Source organism: Taudactylus pleione, unplaced genomic scaffold (assembly GCF_031769625.1).
Source record: "Taudactylus pleione unplaced genomic scaffold, aTauple2 ptg000397bl, whole genome shotgun sequence".
NCBI classification, from domain to species: domain Eukaryota; kingdom Metazoa; phylum Chordata; class Amphibia; order Anura; family Myobatrachidae; genus Taudactylus; species Taudactylus pleione.
The window spans coordinates 3,578,902-3,602,025 of NW_028284799.1; the positions used below are offsets into that span (position 1 = coordinate 3,578,902).

At 41.1% G+C, this 23,124-nt stretch overlaps 1 protein-coding gene across 6 annotated transcripts in view; it reads right to left on the reverse strand.

Annotated features, from left to right (window-relative positions):
• BCAS3 (BCAS3 microtubule associated cell migration factor) overlaps positions 1-23,124 on the reverse strand; it is a 1,455,708-nt gene that overhangs the window by 736,713 nt on the left and 695,871 nt on the right. For all 6 annotated transcript variants that reach the window (XM_088446353.1, XM_088446352.1, XM_088446357.1 and 3 more), the window contains one exon: positions 2,366-2,490. In XM_088446353.1, the coding sequence (XP_088302479.1) occupies positions 2,366-2,490 (125 nt within the window). The remainder of the gene's footprint in view (positions 1-2,365; positions 2,491-23,124) is intronic.

Consider the following 23,124-nt stretch of genomic DNA (forward strand, 5'->3'; position numbering starts at 1 on the left):
GCTCAACCTTTTCAAATCCAGACCCAAAAAATAGATTACAGAACCTAGAACCTATGAAAATATTCCTTCACATTTAGACCCATATTTGATGGCAAGGATACTATGTAGTACCATATTTGATGACAAGTCTAATAAGCACACTGATATCTGGTGCTAAATTGAATATGCAAGCCTATATCTAATGCCTAATCCAATAGCTTAACCTAGATCTGGTGCCCAGTATAATACCGTATGTAACCCCAGGTCTGGTGCCCAGTATAATATGAAAACCCAGATCTGGTGTCCAGTCTAATATTCAAACACTGATTTGGTGCTTTATCTAATATGCAAACCCAGATAGGGTGCCCAGTTTAATGCACAAATCCAAATTTGGTAATCAGACTAATACACAAAAACATAGCAGGTCAGAGTACATTGGTTTATAAAAATTTTACTATATTATAGTTTAGAGGTCATTTGTTAAAACTATTAACTACATAAAACAAATTACTGATATGTGGTAAGTGCTGAAAAACGTGAAAAATCGAGGATTATAATGTGGAATATCAAAGGAATCCAATCGCAGTCTTCAAAACGGAGAAATATGATACCAAAATAACATTTGAAAAAGTTATATAGAACATTTTTAAAATGCACCCAGATAAAATTATCAGGTTTGAAAACTATGAATACCAGGCTGATATACAATAATAATAATAATAATAATAATAATAATAATAATAATAATAATAGCTATTATTATCCCAGCGGATATATCAGATAAGTGACAGATTATGTTTGTAGGTTTGCAAAAGATGAAAAAAATAGGGGGATGGGGGAAGTGTGTTCCAAATTCTGTTGTTCACCAAGTACCTTTGTGGTAGAAAATGGTAAGTAAGGCTGGGTACACACGTAAAGATTTTCTGTCCAACCATCCAACTAGTTGATTGGTTGGAATGAAAATCTGGTAAGGTATGAAAGCAAATGATAATCAGCAATTTGAAAATGGACAAAAACTGTTGTTTGAACAAATTGTTTAGATCAAACATTTAACAAACTTGTCTGACGACCATTTTCATCTGTTTTCTGGTATTTAGGAGCAAATTGCTGATCATCAGTTACTCCCATACGTTACCAGATTTTCATTCCAACCAATCAACTAGTCGGATGGTTGGAAAGAAAATCTTTACATGTGTATGCAGCTTTAGAGAGATGTACTGACATCTGTACTACTGAAGACAAATTGGTAGTGTCTGTGGCTACTGTGAGTCCACTTTCTCACTTGTGCTGTCAGCTGTTTGCCTAGGGCATTGAACAGCTGATGAGAGAGTTACTCAATTTGAAAGCACCACTGATTGAAAGAAAATGAGAAGATACTTATGTATCACTAACTTTGAGAGCTTTGTGCACTGTTATATACAAATATTAGATTATGCACAAACTACGAGAGAGTTAAAAATTTGCAGCCTGACAATGCTGTCATAAGCATGCACATACTACTGCATAATTAGATTGCTGTCTGTAAAAATATTGATCAATTCTCAATATTATATAGAAATAAAAATGCCAACAAGATGATTCTGTCTAAACAAATACCTGTCTAAATAATCTTCCTTTAACTTTAACTAGATCCAAGATCATGGGTGTAACCACAATTCGATTTAAAAAGAATAAAACATTATTTATTGGTTGCCATTTTCATAGTGCAGCTTTGTATGTGTTAACAATATAGGAAAATGAAACTATTCTATATGAGCACAATGTAGCAAACTGTTTTATAAGAAAATGTACATGAGTACAATTATTTAATAATAATAATTTATTATTAATTACCTCCAGTCCCAACTCATTATGCTGCTCTGCCCAAAATATGCAACTCTCATCCACACTAATTAGCTGCTCTGTGGAATTCCATCTAACATGCATCAAAACAGTACTCTAAACCCCAATTCTCCCCTGGAATCACACCTCCTTAGAATAAAGACAAATTTTTCGGAACCACCTGCTACACCTTCTCCTCTACACAATTACAACTCTGCTACACAGTTAATTTAAACTTACTGTAGATTCAATTTTCCTATACAATAAGCTAATAACCCAACCCAACATTTCAGTGTGACTGGATCATATAACCCCACCAAGCACTTGCCTCATGTATCAACTTCCTATTCAACCACAGATTGTTTGATAATAACCATTGTTGTTTTATTGTGTTGTTTGCCCAATTATAAAGTGTTTCATTAATGCTGTCGCTATATATGTAAATATTAATAATAAATGTTTAGTTTTTTGATCATGAATACTCAAAAAGTTATCAGTGACTCAATATATATTTCTTTGCTTTCTATATAGATCTGAAATACACAAGTCTGAAATTGTAGCTAACCTTTGTCCCTTTTAATGCCTTGGTTGCTGGCAAACCAGGATCTTGAAGAGCCAAAAACAGCAGCAACGCAAAACTCTCCTCCTGTCGATTTACTTGGGGAAATCTGTGGAGCTGGCTTGGCTTTGCTAAAGTGAATAAAATAACAAAAAGAAACAAAAAGTCGATTATGGAAATTCCATTTTTCCTCACTGTGAAACTGAACACATGTACTGTATACAAAAATAAATGAAATGTTACACATATAAATATAAGAAAAACTTGCAAAAAAGAAATGTGTTCATTATAAACATTCAAATATATGCTTGTGGGCACAGACACAGCATTAAACTGATTACATAACAAAGCAAAAACAAGACAATAAATGCTGTATGTGTCTGCAACTTTAAGGATAAAGTGCATATGAAGGAAAAACTCATTATTAGTACACATGAGCGGATTAGGCCACTGTGAAAGAGGGAAAGTTCCCACTGTGCCGTTCCATGCACCTCTCTGCGTGGCTGGCTCACACTGCCTGCTGGGGCGCAGCTACCGCGATCAGAACTTCACTCTGATCAGGCATTCTGTAGTAAAATGGCTGCAATAGGGCTGTTGCATATGCCCAGCCGTCTCCAGTAGTCACCAAGTCCAGCAACGCAGACAGCAGTCAGTAAGGGCAGAAGCGCCTATCAGCCCAGTACAATAAAGCTATTTATATTCAACATCATAACATTACGCTGTACTGCTGAGCAGAGGATCCACAAAGGAGATGAGCAGCCAGAACAGAAGATAGAAAAAAAAGGTATGTGCCGGCTGGAACTTGGGAGACCTAGGTAGGCTGTAAAGACATGAGACTGGAGCCAGAGAGACACAGGGGGACCTGGAGAGACAACGTGGGGCCTGGAGATGAAGAGACACAGGGAGGCCTGAAGATGGAGAGACACAACAAGACCTGCAGATGATAAGACACAAGAGGGCCTGAAGAGACACATGGGGTGAGACTCAAGGGGGTCTGGAGAGACGTTGGGAGGCCTGGAGATGGAGAGACACCAGTGGCCTGGAGAGACACAACAAGGCCTGAAGATAAGACACAAGAGGGCCTGAAGCCAGAGAGACACAGGGGGGCCTGGAGAGACAACATGGAACCTGGAGATGGAGAGACAACATGGGACCTGGAGATGAAGAGACACAGGGAGGCATGGAGATGGAGAGACACAAGGGGCCTAGAGAAACACAACAAGGCCTGAAGATGATAAGACACATGAGATGAGATCCAGTGGGCCTAGAGAGACACAGGCAGACTGCAGCCAGAACTGAGAGACACAGGGAACATATGGCAGGAGAGGCACAGAGGGAGGCATAGTGCTGGTGAGGCACAGGGGTGGGGGATAATGCTAGAGAGGCACAGTGGGGAATAGTGCTGGAGATGCAAAGTGGGAGGGCAAAGGCTGGGGCACAATAATCTTCAAGACACCAATTCAAAACAACAACAAAAAGAAACATATTACTTATATAAATGGTACCAAATTAGCAAATAATTTAAAAATATAAAACTGTTTGATCAGGGATATTCACATTTTGCCCTGCACACAAACTTCTGTTACTATGTATTATATGGTTAAATCTCAGTTATATGTTGATGACATTGGTTACATTTCTATGTAATCATCTTTCAGTTAGTGAAATCTCCTATATCAGGAATGGGGAACCTTAGGCCCAGAAGTCGTGTAAGGTCCCCGGAATCATTTGGCCTGGCCCTCTGAGCTTTTTTCTGCTAGCCTCATCTGGCTAGCAGAGTGCCTAGGTGGCACCCCGCAGCCAGAATCTATATAGCAGTTCCGCCTGGAGCATCTTTAGGATGCTTCAGACAGTCACACTGCTGCCCTCACTGCACCCTGGAGCATCCTCAGGATGCTTTGGGCATTGCTGTAATCACCGGCAACTGTGGCCCCGCGTGACATCACACGGAGGGGGTGTGGCCTGAACCGGGCCCACGAATAACGTTATATATATCAAAATGTCCCTCGGCAGAAAAAAGGTTCCCCACCCCTGTCCTAAATGAATAGTGAATACAGCCTGAAACCGCTGTCTGCCCAGTGAGGCTAAAATTCTACATAGGTTCCCTTTGCAGAGAAACCACAATATGGGTAAGAAAAGACTTTTGAGCCGACTCCCCTGTACTTAGTGTGGAGCTATGGGGGGGGGGGGGGGCGCAAAAAAAAGTGTATCATCACCTAAGATTGATGTTGCTGGCCCTGCTCCCCTCAGTGGCTTGCCAAAGACGCTCATGGTATCTTGCCCTACTCCACAGACCTGCCCCCATTAGGGCGGCTTCCATAAATTTACCGGGCTGGTTTTCCAACCCAGTACGCACTTGTTAATACATACATGTGATAACTATAATCTGATTCTAAACACAGCGAAGACAATGTGAGAGAGCACAGATGTCACAAACACAAAATGTTATTTCAATTTCTTAAAGATGGTTATAGCACTCAGATGTTACTGTTTCTGTAGAAAACTGACGCTATAGAACACAATATAGAATAAAATATTTAAACACATAGGGGATAATGCTGAGTAGAACTTACACCCGTACAGTCATGTGTTGCGTATGTTTTGTGAACACATGCATATGCAGCAATGCAGAGTCATATGCAATTTGGGTAAATTGACAGAACAGGTGGAACTGGGATGGGTAGAAACATTCTCATTCTCACATAGTCAGGGTGTTTATGCAAATGAGTGCCATGGAGATCTGCAAATGCACCTGTTTAGGTCATATATCTTTTGTACTTGCTTTTCTTGCAAGACTATTTCTATTGTGTATTTTACTTCCATTTTCATAACTGAGAATGCAAGAATATGTTGTTACTGTTAGCAATGGATAATATTCTAGTTAGGCAGCCCCAGGACTTCATCCTTTTCTGATCTATGTCTGTGCAGAGCAGGGAAAGACTAAGGGCCTGATTCGGACCCGTTTGCTAGCAAGTGATCGCTCGGAGCGAGCGATGTTTTGCAAAGTGCGCATGCGTATGCATTGCAGTGCGCGAACTAGTCCGAGCGTTCGGAAAGCAATCGCTCGACCAGCAGAGATAGCCCAGCTGAATGAGTGACAGGAGAAGCCGTTTATGGGTGGTAACAGGGGCAGGCCACTGGAAACGGGGGAGTGGAGGTGCGAACGCAGGCGCGCCTGAGCATCTTAACGCCATTTCAGAGGCATGCATAATTAACAGGCAGCGTCATAGTACCTAGTCACCTGGTTGAATTATACACTGAAGTGCTCGCAGTGCTTGCGGTAGGATACAGTCAACCGCAAGCGCTGCGGTCAGTTCCGATGGAACACGATGTACCGATGGTTGCATACACTTACTGGAGATGACGTTCGCTAGTGGGCGGCGAAGGACAGGCTGGTGGGCGTTGGCATACACAAAGTGATCGCACGCCAAGACATAGTGGGAGTGCTTATGCCTTGCTGTGCGATCGCCTGCCTTGATGTCACTTAGCTGAATTTGCATATTCTGGGAGCGAGCGTCCGCATCTAGCGACCGGGTCTGAATCAGGCCCTAAGCCCCCACAAACCAATTAGCGAAGTCGACCATAAACTGCATGAGCTTAAAAAACAATAATTGCATTCTTGGTTGATATTTAACTACTACAACCTAAAATTTAAAGCCTGTTTCCAGACACAAAGATAGTCATTATGAAACTCAGTAGGCAATGTAAATCAACATAACTAATATACATATCTATACATATGTGTGTGTATACAGTATATAGATACACAAACAGGGCCTAATTCAGATGTGGACATAATGCCAATATTTACATAGATTGAGCGATTGTCACCCATTGCGCAAGCGTGAAAGCCGAACTGCGCAGAAATTGTTTAAAATTATGTTCCCATAGAGGATTAATTCGCCAAGTGAGTGACAGGTAGTCAACGTTAGGGGGAGGTAACAGGGGGTGGTTATAAAAGCGGAGGCATGTCGGACCATTTAAACACTGTTTTGTGGGTGTCCATAAAGTAGTAACTGCATTCCTAATCGCAGCAAGATAGCCCTCTACGTGTCTGGAGACCCGCTAAGTCTGCAAAAGCTTAGACTTACTAAGACGGCTGATGGCCATCTGATCTGTGCTCGATGTTTCCAATGCTTCCTGTTTTGTGCATGAGTGGCAGATGTGAGATGCTTTTAGTGGGCGTCTCTAAAAACTGGACAGTCATTAGCATATTTTCACAATTGCAATCCATGAGAAATCACTGCTGCAATGACATTAGTGTCCACATTTGAATCAGGCTCACAGTGTGAATACACTATACTGGCAGTTATGATCCAACCTCAGCTGACTGCCGTCCCATCTCACCCGTCTCTTCCCAGCCCACTCTCTGTCCCATTAATCTCACTCACCTCACTCCCTCTCCTTCTTTTACCTCACTCTCTCCATCCTTCTATCGTCCCACTCTATATACCCCCTCCCATCCTGTTAATAAAACTTACCCTCCTCTGTTCCCATACCTCTCATCCTTCGGTGCACACATATACTGTGTGTATATATATATATATATATATATATATATATATTTATTTTTTTTTGTTCTTGACAGAAACACTGAAAAGGTTGTCAAGCAGAGATATACTGTATATGCCCCAGGTTTTAACTACTGTCTGGTAGAGAGAATCTGAGGAGCCATCTTGATTGCCAGGCCATCTGTGAGATGCTGATAAAGGGAGTGTCAATCTCTTTAGTCATTCTCTCACTGCCTGGGGAACAGGTAAGAGGCCTGTTGAGAGACACTGTGATTACTGAAGGGAAGTGCTGTGCTAAATCTGTTTTTTGAAAGGGACGCAAAACATGACGAGTGATGATGTTGAAGACAATGTAACAACTATCAAAAGAACAGCTAAAATAGAACGGTGGCCAAAAAAATCATTTTGCAGTCATTTTGGCACCATTCCTACCAAAAGGCATATTTTGATATACTGTAAGTCTTACTTATTCCAAGGACTATGATAAAATAAAAACTGAGATTTTGACTTGTTTGGGTGTCATGTCTGTTCGTGCACAACAAGTTCATTGCTGTTGAATCTAAGTGGTTAAGCATCCCCGTTCTCAAATGCATTACCTCATCCATCTCACCCAGAAGTGACTACAACAAGAGACTTGAACAGGGCTGCATATTGTGGAAAGGGTTGTTATGGACCGATACCAAAGGGTGCAGCTCTGCACATTGGGTGAGCCACGTGGACCCTAAAACAGCAGGCCAGCTGGTGGTAATGGTGGAGATGTATGAGGTGGCCAAAGAACTGTTGAGTGCACCCCAATGGTCCCGCAACAGCGATCTCCAGTGAACTCTGGTAAGACTGTTCCAGGGGAAAAGAGTGCTAGGCAGTTGAATGAACTTAAAAATCCAGAGACGGTAGGCTTGAAATCTGCAGCTGGGCCAGCTGTGTGCAGGAAGGTTCCCGCCTTGTAAAAGCCTTGATAAAAATATGATCAGATATTTTAGATGTGGTGGCTTAGGCCATGTTGCTGCTAATTGTCCACATACCTCTGTACCTATGCAACAGGGCCCTGTGGATGGCACTGTCAATGCCCTACGGCACCTGAATGAAGCTTGCAGGGGCCAGGTAAGGGCATCCTGGAGCCACTACCAGTATTGCACAGCCACCCAGAGCGTCCAAGGGAAACTCCACAAGGCACCTTGCAGCTGTGTGCTGCCCACAGCATCGTTAAGATGCTCCAGGCAGTGCTCTACTTACTGGAGCTGGCAGTCCCATCCCCTAAATGTGATGTAATTATATCACAGGTGTGGGGCCAGCACAGGGTGCAGTCCTGCCTTGTTATGGCTCTGGCTAAAGGGAATATAGAAACACAGTGTAGTCCCACTTTAGTTACTCTGGGATTAGTGTCTTCTTTGATATTGGATGCTATACTGGAGAGAGACTTTTTCCACTTATGAAAGCTGTGGGAAAACCAATGTATTACAGAAGTAAGTAACTCAGACTGGTTTGATAATGTTACTGATACAGTGGCAGTGGGAATATTCCCAGAGTCTGAAGCGTTCCTTTTTCAAAGCATGATTTGGGGGTTAGAAAATGATGAGAGCAGCAGTGGGGCACTGAATGTTGTACCTCCTACTGAAGTAGAAAATGTTGTTGAACCAGTTGACTGTGTGCCTGATCTTGAAGTGAGAAAATATATTTTTGCCTCAGAACAGTTCAAATACCCTATTCTGGTAAAGGCTAGAGAGAATGTAAAAGTGGTTGATGAAACCCAGTACAGCCTGTTAATAGGTTGTCAAACCCTCACGTGGCAGTGCATCAACATTTGTTGTATCAAATGTCCAAAAAGGAGAAGATATTCTGAAACAATTGGTAGTTCCTAAGGCTTTTAGAAGAATAGTGTTGGACCTGGCTTATGGTCACATAACTGCGGAACATCTAGAAAACCTCTTGAGATAATTTTGAAGCAGTTTTTCAGGACAGGGGTGCATAAAGATGCTTCTGACTACTGTGCATCCTGCCCTTAGAGTATTCTAAATTGTGGCTCCCTGGATACATTATAGAATACAGCTTGTCCCAACACCCATAGTAAAGTCCTGCTTGAGAGAAAAGCTGTGGATTTCATTGGACTTCTAATAAAAAGTCTTAACCAGGGTCATTAGTATATTTTAGTGATAATAGATTATGCTACCAGAAACCCAGAAGCAATACCATTGTGCAATACGTCAACAAAGACAATTGCTTGTGAACTAGTACATATCTTTAGCAGAGGGAATACCTAAGGATATCCTTACTGATCAGTGTACTACATTTATGTCAAGAATCATGAAATAATTGTGACGACTGTTTAAGGTAACTAGGCTAAGGACCTCTGTGTATAACCCTCAGACTGATGGTTTAGAGGACAGGTTTAGCAAAACTTTAAATAATATTCTAAAGAAAGTGTTGGATAAAGATGGGAAAGATTAGGATTACTTGTTACCCTATTCATTACTGGCCATTAGAGAGGTTCCATTATCTTCCATGGGGTTCTCGCCTTTTGATATGCTGTATGGGAGACATCCAAGGGGATTTGCTGGCTATTGCAAAAAAGACATGGAAGGGGCAACCCAGTCATTATATGACAGTTATTGATCATGTTTCTAAGCTGCAGGAAAGAATAACTGCAGTGAGAGAGCTCTTGAAAAAGGCCCAACAGGCACAACAAATGGTGTATAAGGATAATGCTCAATTACGCACCTTCGCTCCAGGGGACAGAATGCTTGTTTTGGTTCCCATGGTAGAAAATAAATTCTTGGCCAAGTGGCAAAAACCATTTGAAATAAAAGTGTGTGAGGTTAATTATAAGTAGTACCTGCCTGGGGAAAAAAAGCCAGAACAAATTTACCATGTAAAGCTGGGAAACCTTGGAAAGATAGAGTAGAACCTTTGGTTCCTGAAGTAAAAATAGCCAAAACACTCTCAACCATTCAACAGCAGGAGGCTAGAGACTTTTTCATTAGACATAGAAATTTGTTTTCTGACATACCTGGTAAAACAACAGACATTAAACATTACATAAACACTAAACCAGGGGTTAGGGTTAACTTAAAGCCCTAAGTTTGATGCCTTTCCGATGTCTTGTGTGGATGAACTTCTTGAAAGGCTGCAAACAGCACAGTATTTAACCACTCTAGTCTTAACCAAAGGGTATTGGCAAGTGCCGTGGACAGACAAGGCAAAATACAGCTTTTTCTGCATCTGACAGTCTGTTCCAATAGATGTTGTCATTTCTGTTACATGGAGCTTTTCAGAGGATAATGGATAAAATTCTAAGGCCTCATAGACAGTATGCTGCTGCTTATGTCGATTATCTAGTTATCTATAGTTGGACTCCATCCGTGAAGCAGGATTGACAGCCATCCCAAAAAAGTGTTGCTTAGGGATGGAGGTGAAGTATCTTGGATACACCACAGGCAGAGGCTTGATAATGCCCCAACTTAATAAAATTGTGGCAATAAAAAATTGGCCAAACCCCTACATAAGAAACAGGTGAAAGCTTTCTTAGGAAGCACAGAATATTATAGAAAATTTATACCCAATTTTGCCACTATTGCTGTCCCTGTGACTGACCGTACAAAGGGTAAACATTAAGTGGAATCCTGAGGCAAAAAAAGGCTTCTCAGGCATTGTGAACTCAGCCAGTTTTAAGGACACCTGACTTTAAAAAGGAATTTGTTGTGCAGACAAATACATCAGATGTAAGTATAGGTGCTGTGTTGTCTCAAAGCAAAGATGATGAAGGGCATTCTCTTATTTATTCAAGTAGGCAATTAAATATACATGAGATAAATTATACCAATGTTTAAAAAGAAGCATTGGCAATTAAGTGGGCATTAATAAAACTAAAGTACTACCTTTTGGGGAGAAAATTAAGATTGCTTATGGACAGTTCTTGGCATTGCAAAATGTTAAGGTTTTAGTAGAGCATAGGCCGGGAAGCTAACTGGATAACGCAGATACTTTGTCACATATTATTTGCTTTGCTTAGGAGCTACAGGTGTTCCACCCCAAAGGTTGAAACTAGGAGGAGGATATGTTACAAAAACAGTGGAAATTTTATCAAAGAGAGATACAGAAGTGTCCACATACATGTAGCCTCCTTGTGTGTTACACAGCCCTTCTAGTGCAGAGCGTCTTTCCTTGCAACTTTTTACCTTCCAATGCGTCTTATATGCACAGTGATGTGAATAGGACGCACAAGCAGCTTCAGCTGATTAAAATTATATGCGACATGCCTATATTCTGTGTACAACTGCGGGTGTATCTGCATACGAAATGCTACGTTACAGTGTCACAGCCTCTGACACTGTAGTGTAGCGTTGTGCATGCCTGTGCGTCCTATTCGCATCGCTGTGCATATAAGATGCATTGGAAGGTAAAAAGTTACACGAAAAGACACTCGGCACAACCGAGTCACAGAGCACTCATGCGTTATGTGACTTGTAGCGCATGGAGGACAAATGTATGTGTACACACCTGTATATATGCCCCAGGTTTTTAGCTTCTGTCTGGTATATAATATAATATAAGCACTGTGTTAGGACCCCCCACTCTGAGAAAGGGAAAGATTTTGTTCTAGTAAGAGCCGGTCAGGCAAGGTTCTACTTTTATGTTTTGTTTATTTATGTGCTGCTAATAAAACTAGCTGTGGATACTTGTACCCAGGTCCTGGACTGGTGTACTACTTACTTGGCTGCTGCATTACAAGTGCAACCGTTTTCCTCAGGAGACGGCATCCTTAGTATGTATGTATATGTGTATATCTATATATATATATATATATATTATAGATATATACATTTATATATATTGTGTATATATAGTTATACAGGCATCTTTAACATGATGTTCAAAATGAAGGCAATTCACAAAGGCACCTTGACAAAGACCCGTTTGAGGGTTGAAACACGTTGGCAGCAGGATGACCTGTTCATTGTCCCTAGAGAAAGGCCCAACAGGCACAACAAATGGTGTATAAGGATAATGCTCAATTACTGCGAGCAGTAACATCAGCCGGTGGTAGGTGTATGTGTCAGGAACAGTTGGACCTTAAAAGAGTTAGCGTCTTGTAGTGCAGTAGTCCCGGCTAACATCTATTTGCACAAACAGGACACCACCACAATATCTGGTCCCCAAGGGTTCGGTGAGCTCCCCGATTATTTTTTCGGGTTTATGCTCATGGGCGAATGTAAAGAGATACAGGAGTATCATATGTTTTGTTGAGAATTGGAAAATAAAGACTTACCTTTTATCATACAGTTGACTATTTGATATGTGCATATAGAATGTGTTTTATTGGATATTATTATTACCATTATTATTATTACCAGTTATTTATATAGCGCACACATATTCCGCAGCACTTTACAGAGAATATTTGGCCATTCACATCAGTCCCTACCCTAGTGGAGCTTACACTCTATGTTCCCTATCACATGCTCACACACATACACACTAGGGTTAATTTATGTTGGGAGCCAATTAACCTACCAGTATATTTTTGGAGTGTGGGAGGAAACCGGAGCACCCAGAGGAAACCCACGCAAGCACAGGGAGAATATACAAGCTCCACACAGGTAGGGCCATGGTGCAAATCGAACCCACGACCTCAGTGCTGTGAGGCAGTAACGCTAACCATTACACCGTCTGTGCTGTGATATACAAGGATTTAAAGTTTTGACAGTTCAAACAAACTTTTTTCTGAATACATGGTGATTCATAGATGGTGGATACACCTTGGCTGATATATGGGGATTCACTAATTGGAAAAGAAACTATGTGTCCTTGAATAATCTATGTGTCCTTGAATAATCAGTTTTTTAGTGAAAAACAATAACAAAGACTAATGAACTGTGGATCTTATTGTGGGAAGTTATAACCTGTGCATTGCTTATTGAATATCCTCTAGATAGGAATATCTCTTGATTGATAGTATTTTAGTTTGGAAGCTGAACATTAGTAGCAACTCTCTTTAACTCACATTGGATGTTTTTGTTTAGTGCATCATTCTTTTTAGAGAATCTCAAGAGATTGGCAGTTTCAGATATACTTAAAACTTGCCTGGCACCAACAATCATTTCACAGTCAAAGGGCCTGATTCATTACGAATCCCAACTGCGATATAGCACGCAATCTGGTGATTGTTGTGTTCTGCAGTGCATGAACCAGCCAGTGACTATGCAGACCCATCGCAGAGTGATTGACAGGAAGTGCCGCTTGTGGCTGGGGATGGGGGGGTGGTCGGCGAAACCCAGGTGTGCCAGTGCGTTTGAACGCCATTGCACGGGCGTGCATAAATTATCCACTTTGACGCCTTATACAGCTTTAGTGCTCATAGTGTGCGACGAGGTTAGCAATTTCTGAATAACGTCAGACCTTGTGCAACTGTACGTGAGGCTGCGATGGTACTCAATTGTACCGATGGTCTCGCAGTCTTGCTAAACATTACAGATGTGTGTAAGGTAAAGTGGGCATCCTTATGTAGTAGTGCTGTGATGGCATAGCGATCGCAGTGGATTAGCATACTATCGCAGTGAGACTGCGTGCGTAATCGCTATTGCAATTGCAGTTGCGATCTGTAATGAATCAGGCCCAAAGTCACTTAGATCATAACATTTCTTCCCCATTCGAGTGTTTGGTTTGGACAACAAGTGAACCTATTGTATATATGCTTTTATGCATTAATCTACTGACACATGATTGATTGATTATAGATATTTTTATTAACAACCATAGGGCGAGGTGTACCTAATAAAGAGGCTACTTAGTGAATATGAGAGAATCACTAGGAACTAGTGTGATGTCTACATTTGTGTGCATGGTTTGTCGGATTTAAAAAAAATGACATTCAATTTTAGTACCTGTATTCATTAGAAAGCTGACTTTGCATTACAGTATATTTGGCTCGAGTAACTGCTGGTTTACGATGCCATGGACTTAATGGATAAGAGATGGGTGGTCCTTCATTGCTTTGGGCCAGTTTTGGTCTCCCAGATAGGTAAAAGATTAGCAGGAGGCAGCTAGCAGGCAAAAATGTGTGTGTCGTATTTGTGTACACACACTTTTGTGTGTATGGACTGCCCACCATAAGCAAAGTTTTAATGTTAGTTAGTGCTTAGGGCTGAACAGGTTTTGCAGGTTTAGGATTTATCTTCTTTCTACTTCTTAGTTGCTCGGATACTTACTGCTCAATAAAACTAGTGGGGGGGGGGCTAGAAAATCTGTCTACCCCAGGGAACAGCATCATATTCATAACATGCATATAATTTTTGCTACAAACACTGGTAATGTCTAATTAAACCTTAAGACTTTTTATAGATAATGAAGTGTCAACCCAAATTATCTCCCATAACTTTATTTATTCTTTACAAACACCGGTCATTTGACGACCCCACCTACCTCTATCAAACAGTACATATGGAATGCAAGAAATGAGTTGTATGGCAAACCACAGTGTGCAGAGAAGACTCACATGTAGAGAAGCGGCATATACTCACAGCCCAGGACCACAGTTTGCCCTAATCCTCTGACTGTTAGCATACCACGCTACTGTGTTGAAACAAAAGTACAATATAATTTGAAAATCAACATAGAACTATACATGACCATGTTTGATCCTAGGGGCGCAGCCAGAACTTTTAGGGCCTCAAAGCAACATTTTGAAGGGCCCCCCCTCCGATGTTTTCAGGAAAGCAGTCATCCAATTATGCCCATACAAATTCCATGGCTATTTTTCCTTTAATTTTTTCACATTATTTGACGATGGCAATGCTTCAAGTGCTCCATCCTAAATGGCAGTATTTGAATCTTACATGACAGCCCCAAGTCTGCTGGGCCTTAAGGGCTGAGAAGACTGCAGTTTACAGTGAGTGTAATTACAGGTGAGAGAAAGGGTCGGGGACCAACTAACTCCTACCTAAGGGGGATAGTTATTAATGCAGGAAATTCTACTTTGATTGGAGATCTTCTTAATTTCAGCAAACTGTCCCTTAATGGGACAATCCTAATCTTGGAGCTCAATTGCCACTTGGCTCACTTCACAAAGGCTGTTATCAAAGAGAATTCTACTCTCTAACAGTGACGGGGTCACTAATTACAGCAGCTCAGCTGTGACGAGGATGAAATATATATATGTGCTGAAGAGTAGCTTTTTCAGGCCGGGACCCATTTTCATAGCAGCCAATTCCGTAACTTGGTAGACAACTACTGTATATGACATGGGTCTAAGGCCCCTTAAGCCTCTGGGCCCCATTCAACACAGTGTAGTTTGCATTACAATATACTGCACACATTTATTAAGCTTTAAATCCTGTAGTGAGAACATACATTTTTTTTAGTTACACTAAAACATTACAATATTGATTTGTTGTAGCACTGGAGTGGTTGAAAAACAGCAGCTCCTTACTAAGAAGTGATTTGTAAATGTAATGTGCTATGATAATCTTTTAAGGACTAAACTTACCAGTTTTGGCATTAGATCAACATAATAATACTGGTCTGGAATAACCAGGAATGTTTACAAGAAAGGATATAAAAGCACTATGAATCATCACACAATGATGCTGAGGTGTTCCATGTAATCAATCATTGTTACATGCTCATGTGTCAGCCGAGTGTTGGGACACACCACGGCATTAAAAGGGTAGATGGGATCATAAAATGCATTTAATTTTGGAATGTTTCCATTGGAACACTATATTAAATTATGAATTCCCGGGTCTTTTCTTTCCTATTCAAGGTAATGGATATGTAATTTAGAAAGTGGAGATTTAAGTGTTTGTCATGAACGGGAATTAGTCATTTCTGAAGAACAACTGAAATGCATTTTTTCATACCAATACGTACTGTATTTGCCTTTGCTTTGACTACCTTTTTTCCAGCATTATAATTTATTTGTATGTAATATTAAGGTTCAATGTATGCTAAGTTTCAGAAGCACAAGATGTTCAGCCATTCTTGAAACAAAGAATTATGTGGGCAGACAGAGTCATTCTAGATGTCCCCTTCTGTAGGACACAAGGGTACTCATTAAAAAGTATTATTATTTGAATTTAATCTTTTACTTAAATATTTATGGCACCTAAAAGTTCCTGTAGCAATGTACATTAAATAGTGGATGGAACATAGAGCAAAATAATATAATACATGGGGGAGCAGACAGTACAGTTATAAACAAGTTCATAACTTTACAAATAACAATTTTATACAAAATATTCAAATACTTGAAGGTGAGTTACAGGAGGGTGAACTTGATTCTGAGCGGTGCAAGAAGCAAGTGGAGCAAATGGCAGAAGGGAACAGCAGAGGTGGCCAGTGGAGTTAAGGACAGACGGAAGGGGTGCCCCAATACCAACATTGGCCTCTGGACCCCACAGGGCAGTGGCAAGCCACTTTTTCCCATGCTGGCAGCCAGATGGAGCGTGGATCACCCACCTGCAGTGGGGTTCCTTTGTGGGCCCAGCTCTAGGTTTATAATTACCTCCGGGGCCCTGACTTAGAGGCTTACTGAGATCTGGTGGCATATTCCTTCTGGTGGGGCCACTGATTTCTACAACCCAATGTTTCTCATGGTGCACTGGTGCACATTTACTAGCAGGCTTGAACTGGGTGAATGAGCACAGTCAGCAACCTCACATTGCCTTCTGAGCAGACCTGGCTTCCTAATATCTGGTGGCTGCTCCTAGGAGTGAAGAACCTGTCAGCAGTGATGACTGGCAGCCACTTTCTCAACCCCACCCCCCACACACACTTGCTATTCCCTGCATAACAGCTAATGACTGACTGTGTTTTCTGGCCTCTACATTTACCAATACAATTTCTGTAGGCCTCCCTGCCTACTAGTGCTGAATATGTGAATACAAGATATACTGCTGACCTGGGGATGGCTATACCAGTAAAGTGATTATGCCGTGCCACCTGTGGCTTATAGTTCGATCACCCATGCTGTTCTTTTGTTATTTGTGGCTCTCTATTGTCGAAACCGGATAATTGGGTAAGACAGAATCTGTTTGCAATCAGGAAAACCTGCACGACGCCATCTTGTGAATGGCAGCAAGACTCCATTTTAGAAAAGAAAGCTTACACAAGCGCCAATTTGTCAAAAATACATAGTACACAAACCACAGTGCAAAGTTGCTAAAAGTAGCACAAACAGCTTTTTAACAATCTTCCCCAAACACATACCGACAGTGTTCAGAATACATAAAATAACTTTCCAACACATTAAAATCACCACAGACTTATATTTGAGCAACAGCAAGGCAGTGGTGTTTTCCCCGCATACATACATTTAAAAGCAATGGTCCGTTACGCAAAAAGGATAATTATTACTTGGTTTAAACGCAATGTCAGTATATAAAGAAATTAATGTTTTCTGTAACTATGGCTTAGTAAATGACAATTGGACTGTGTGTGGAACCGTACTGATCTACTCTGTTTCCACAGCGTTCCGGTGACATCAATATGAAGATCAGAACATGCGGCTATGAAATATGAATGTTAGAGAGAATAACTATTTGAAATGTTGTAAGCCATAAGTAGCTTAGATTTGCATGTGGGGGATGCAAAGGGAGGTTGGAGACCTTTTGTATCCATTTGAAATTGTCCAATAAATGCCCTGTAACAGATTTCTAGCCCTTACCAAAGAACAATGACATTGTGTAGGCTTCTTTACATTTTTGTCCAAAGGACTGGTTATTCCAGTCTAATCAATAGAGATAGCTAACTGGGACTAGGATTTAATTAGCAGTAGTTCAGGTAACCAAAAGGACACTCCCTTTCTGATGACCTCACAGGTGAAAGGGGGCGGGAACATAGCATGCACATTCTGAGAACACACTTGCAGATTTTGGAAGAGAGCAGACACCAGCAGACACACTTGCAGATTTTGTAAGAGAGAGAGGTTCACTCTCTCACAAGACAACGGAAAATGGGTCTCAGTTCCCCTGGGTTATAGCCAAGTATAAATTGTGCAATATTTAGCCTATTTGGGTGTCTGTAGCTATTTTTAGTGTTAATCTGTTATTAGCTTAGCATGGTGTGTGGTTTGTAGTTTTCTAAGGATATTCATGAGTCTGTGTTAGCATACAGTGGATGATATGTTATCTAATCTGTACTTTTCATCTACACTGTAGGGTACAATAGTCTGTTATCAGCATGCAGGAAAGGGATTGATTATGGAGTTTTTGTAATATTTGTAAATGATTGATGCTGGTTGATTGAGATCCTCTGGTGAGCTGTGTTAGGGCCTTCCCATGTGCTCTGTGTTAGGGCCTTCCCATGTGCTCTGTGTTAGGGCCTTCCCATGTGCTCTGTGTTAGGGCCTTCCCATGTGCTCTGTGTTAGGGCCTTCCCATGTGCTCTGTGTTAGGGCCTTCCCATGTGCTCTGTGTTAGGGCCTTCCCATGTGCTTGAACAATATCTCTGCTTGGGAGAGATAGGCTTGGTATGTGTTGTATACTCATGAATGTAATCATAGTGTTATATTATGGAAGTTGAATTAATAACAGCTTTGAATGGTCATAAGTAATTGCCGTGTTGGTCAGATAGGTATATTGTCTGCAGTTTATTAGAGATGGCTACTTCCATGTGGGGTGAACAAAGGAAATTATAATTCTACCCAGTTATGGTGTTGTATGGGTCAGATAGGTATATTGTCTTTATTATAATTGTGATCATTGATGGATGTATGATTTACAGAGTTACAACTTAATGTGAGTTTTCAAATTGGAGTTTGCCTAGGGATCATGAGGCTTGCAAACAAAGGAAGAGCATGTGCTTCAGCCCTTCCCCCTCCCCACGGTCTAGTGGGTACTGGATGAGGTCTGTTGTAGGATGGTATTGTTGTATATTGGAATCAGCTTGTGTTGTACATGTTGGAATATTAAATGGTGCAGTGTTTGCCTGATGTGTTGGCATATGATATTCAGCTTGCATATTTAATTAACAATGGCATTATGGGAGATTTCAATGAGGTAGCTTCATAATGGAGTTTGTTTGTAGACCATGCGGTTTGGACAATAGGGCAGGAAGCATTCCCAACCCCCCCCCCCCACACACACACACACACACACCATCAATAGCCATCTTGAACATGTGCTCTCAGCAGACATTGATATCTCTCTCATTGTATTTTAATGTGTCTCTCTTTCTCTCTCTCTGTTCTCTGTCTCTCTGTCCTGTATCCCTGTCTCATATTGCTCATTGTATTTTGATCTTTATTAACCATTTCATGTATATTAACTGTACCTTATGACCTAATGTTTGTACAATTTATTTGCGCTCATTATTAGATCATAGCGTTGTAACATCTGTACTTTTACCTGAATAATAATCTTTAGCGCGTTGGACCGCTATTCAACTGTCTCAGTATTTCATTAATGGTATAATCAAACACAGCGCTAATTAGCGACATCTTGTGGTTTTAGAAGGTATAGGCAGGTTTTGTCTTAGAGGTTCTAGGCAGGTGAATCTTAGAGGTTAATAGGCAGGAATGTATTAAAAGGTTTATTTACAAATTCAACACTATATAACTCCAGGACTACCTGCCTCCACTCCGACAAGTTCCCTCTACATTCGTTTTGGCTTGCCCTGGTGTTTTCCCTGATATCATGCCTATGAAAACGAAGCAAGCAAAACTCCCCCATCTAATTTCCTATTCACACTGGTCTCTAAACCCTCTACTCCTAATGCTCTATTAGCTCTACCTCATCTGCTATACTTGTCTCTCAGGGTTTCACTCACTCCTTCCAGTAAGGGTCTCTCCATGGACTCCATGGAAGGACTCTCCATGGACTCTAACAGTGCATACAATGTTCAAGATGTTTGCTGCCTTTCCAGTGGATTTGCTGTCAGAAATTATTTTTCCAGTGGATTTGCTGTCAGAAATTATTACGCCAGGGACCAATGTTACTGATTGTAAAAATTATAGACCAATAGCCCTCCTCATCACAGGTGTCAAAATATATGCTAAATTGATTGGCAATAATCTGTCCACCCTTATTCCTCAGTTGATCCATCCTGACCAGGTGGGTTTTGTGGTGGGCAGACAAGCTCTAATAATACTCGCCGGGTGTTCAATTTAAATGAACATATACTGAGAAGCAAACACCAGTTTTTGCTCCTTCCCTTGAGCTGGCCATACACCTATACGACCAGCAAAAGATCTGATTCATCGTACGTTTTCCCTACGATTCCCCGGAGCTCCCTGGCAGTCCCGGCAGCATGTTTGTTGTTTTTCTTAGCACAGGATCTGTCGTAAGATCGATCGTGTGTCTCACAGGTTCATAAGGGAAACAGTCATTGAAATGACTTGAATTGCTGCACGATGGATCGCATGAACAAAATAAACGGCACGATCTGCAAACGATATGATGGAACATATGGGCTGCACATCTGATTGTAAGATCAGATTATAGGAGCTGCGGGAGCGTGCATCGGATCTTCTCTTACTAAATTAATACACGATTTTCACAAGATCCATCTTATGACTCATCGAAAATCGGGCAATCGGTCCAAAATCGTGCACGTGTATGGCCAGCATTAGACGCCAAAAAGATGTTTGATCGCCTTAAGTTGTACCTAGGAGAAACTCTGGTTAAGTATTGCTTTAATGGTGATATCCTGGACTCTATTTATGCCCTGTATGCGGGCCCCTCGGCCTGGGTTTTTAATAATGGGTTTTTATCAGACACCTTCCCTATATTCAATGGTACCAGGTGCCCCCTTTCTCCTTTGATGTACGTATTGGCAATTGAATCTTTTGCAAGTTGGTTAGGAACTGAACACTATTTCCTATGTGTGTATGTACTATCTGCTACAAATAAACTTTGCTTGTTTGCAAACAAAGTTTTGTTACTTGTCACTGATACGGAGACCTCACTGCCTGCCTCAAATGCTATTATTGACCGAATTAGTGTGACCTCCTTATACAAACTTAGCAATTCAAAAATGGAGGCTTTAACGTTCAATATTACTATAATTGGAAATCAGAATTTTATATTTGGGCATCAACAACCATAACTGCCTTTCTGATGTAGCAGAAATTAACTTTGCCCCTTTACACAGGCATTGATGAGATATTGAAGCGTTGGTTGGGTATCGAGGTTTCCTGTTTAGACCATTTTAACAGCTTTCAAAATTAAGTTAGTTCATACAATTCGCTTTCTGATTCCCAAACACCACCTGAACCTTGCTCATAAATGCATTATGTCATGTATTTTGAAATGCAAGCCTCCCCGTTTGGCATATTCTAGTCTGTCTAGCTCAAAAAGACAAGGTGGGTTGGCAGTTCTATGTTTACCGACTTATCACAAGTGTCTGGTGGCATAGCTAAGTGACTGGCACTGCAGCCCCATACAAAGCCCTAGATGGAGCCAGACAAGGTGCTTTCCCCCATTATTCTCTTCTAGACCTGTGTGTGGACACCCAGATAGATACAGTATGTCCTTTAAATGCTCAAACCCTTAAAACTATTTTAGATTTCCTTAACATGTGGATTATCTCATTATCTGAATTAATACTCCGCCTTTATCTCCCTTTGGAAAAGATCCAAAAAATGTGGCTTTCCCAATTTAAAGTTTGTTGGAGGAACTGCTCCGCCATGGATGGTATATACCATATATTATGGGAGTGCCAGAGGGTTCAGCCTCTGTGAAGTCAGATATTTCAGTTAATTTCCAAAGCTTTATAATGCAAATTACAGCCTTCATCGATAATTGCCCTTCTGCAAGTTTTGCCCCTCAGATATCCCTAAACATGACCAATATGTACTAGACCATATCATGGCAGCAACTAAAAGCGCCAAAGCTTAATATTGGAAAAAACCCTTCCGATCTTCTCTTAGCAAAATTATAGCCAAGGTCCAGTTTGTATTTGGGATGGAGACATTGAGTATCCCTTATTCAACATCATCTTAATTTCCATTAGTTAAATGGGTTAGATAACACAAGTTCGTAACAGATAGAAAAGGAGCAGATCTACTCATGACTCTCCAATCTACACCAACTGGTGGACAATGTTCTAAATGGGTCTTGTTCATCTGTGTAACCTGTATATCTTCTGGCAATTGCTTACTGTATGTGTATTTCAATGTTTTGTGACTATTTTTATTTGCAAAATGTAGTTAATTACCCCTATTGTTTGTCCTGTACCCCTCTCCCCATACAGTATATATTTACAAGCATTAAATAAAACCAATACCTGCTAATTCATGCTAAATAAAAACAACTGAGAATCAGATTATAGCAATGAATGGAAGTGATGACAAGGGGCTTGAAGGATGGTTTTAATGTATTCCAGGCTGAGAAATTCTGGGTAGAAAATCTAGTGCAGAGAGGAGGAAGTGACGAGGAAAAGGAGGGGTAGGGGGGTTTGAAGGTGGCATAGATTCTGGCGAGGGTGGGGGGTTGGGGAGGAGATGAGAGACAAAGTAATACTGTTTAGCAAGTGAAAGGGAAGAGCAGTAGAATTAAAGAACTAATTTGATTGGAGGAAGAGCATTTTTGGAGACAGCGGGTCAAGTACAGTGCCAAAACTGTGGAAGGGACCATCTTACACCTAGTAAGAGTATCCATGGGGAAATGGTCGATGAGAGACCCAACAAAGAAGAGAGGGAGGAGTAGAAGGTAGCAGAGCTGGTGGAGTCGTCAATTGTATTATTGAAGTTACTAGGTTGAGAAAGTCTAGGTCATGTTATCAAGAATGGGACTTGGGGGACAATACATGATGACTATGAGAAAGGTGAACAGGATTGAAAAGGCGGATAATGTGAACGGCAAAAGAGGAGAAGGAAAGAGAGGGTTTAGGAGTAATGATCCAAAAGGTACAGGAGAGGATGAGGAGGATTGCAAGTCCACCACCATGGAAGATGTCATGTCTGGGGGTGAGGAAGAAGGAAATGCCCTCATATGAGAGGGCAGTAGAACAGGGGGGGTTATCCAGCTTTTAGGGATAGCAAGGAGATTGAGGGAGCTGGAGATGAAAATGTCATGCGTGGAGGTCAGCTTAGTCATTAAGCCATTATTGCGTACTCTTCTGGGATGTCAGGGAGAATTAATTCTGACAGTTCTCCTAGAAGAGTAGGCCAGCCTGCAGGATCCAACCCACTTTTCCAGTGACGAGAGCGTTAGTGAGGTTTGATGACACAATTTTGCAATGAATCGCATAATAATGGCTAATATTTGGCTGTTGGCATGTGTGTGGTCATCTGCCAGACATTCTAGCAGGTATATGATCCTA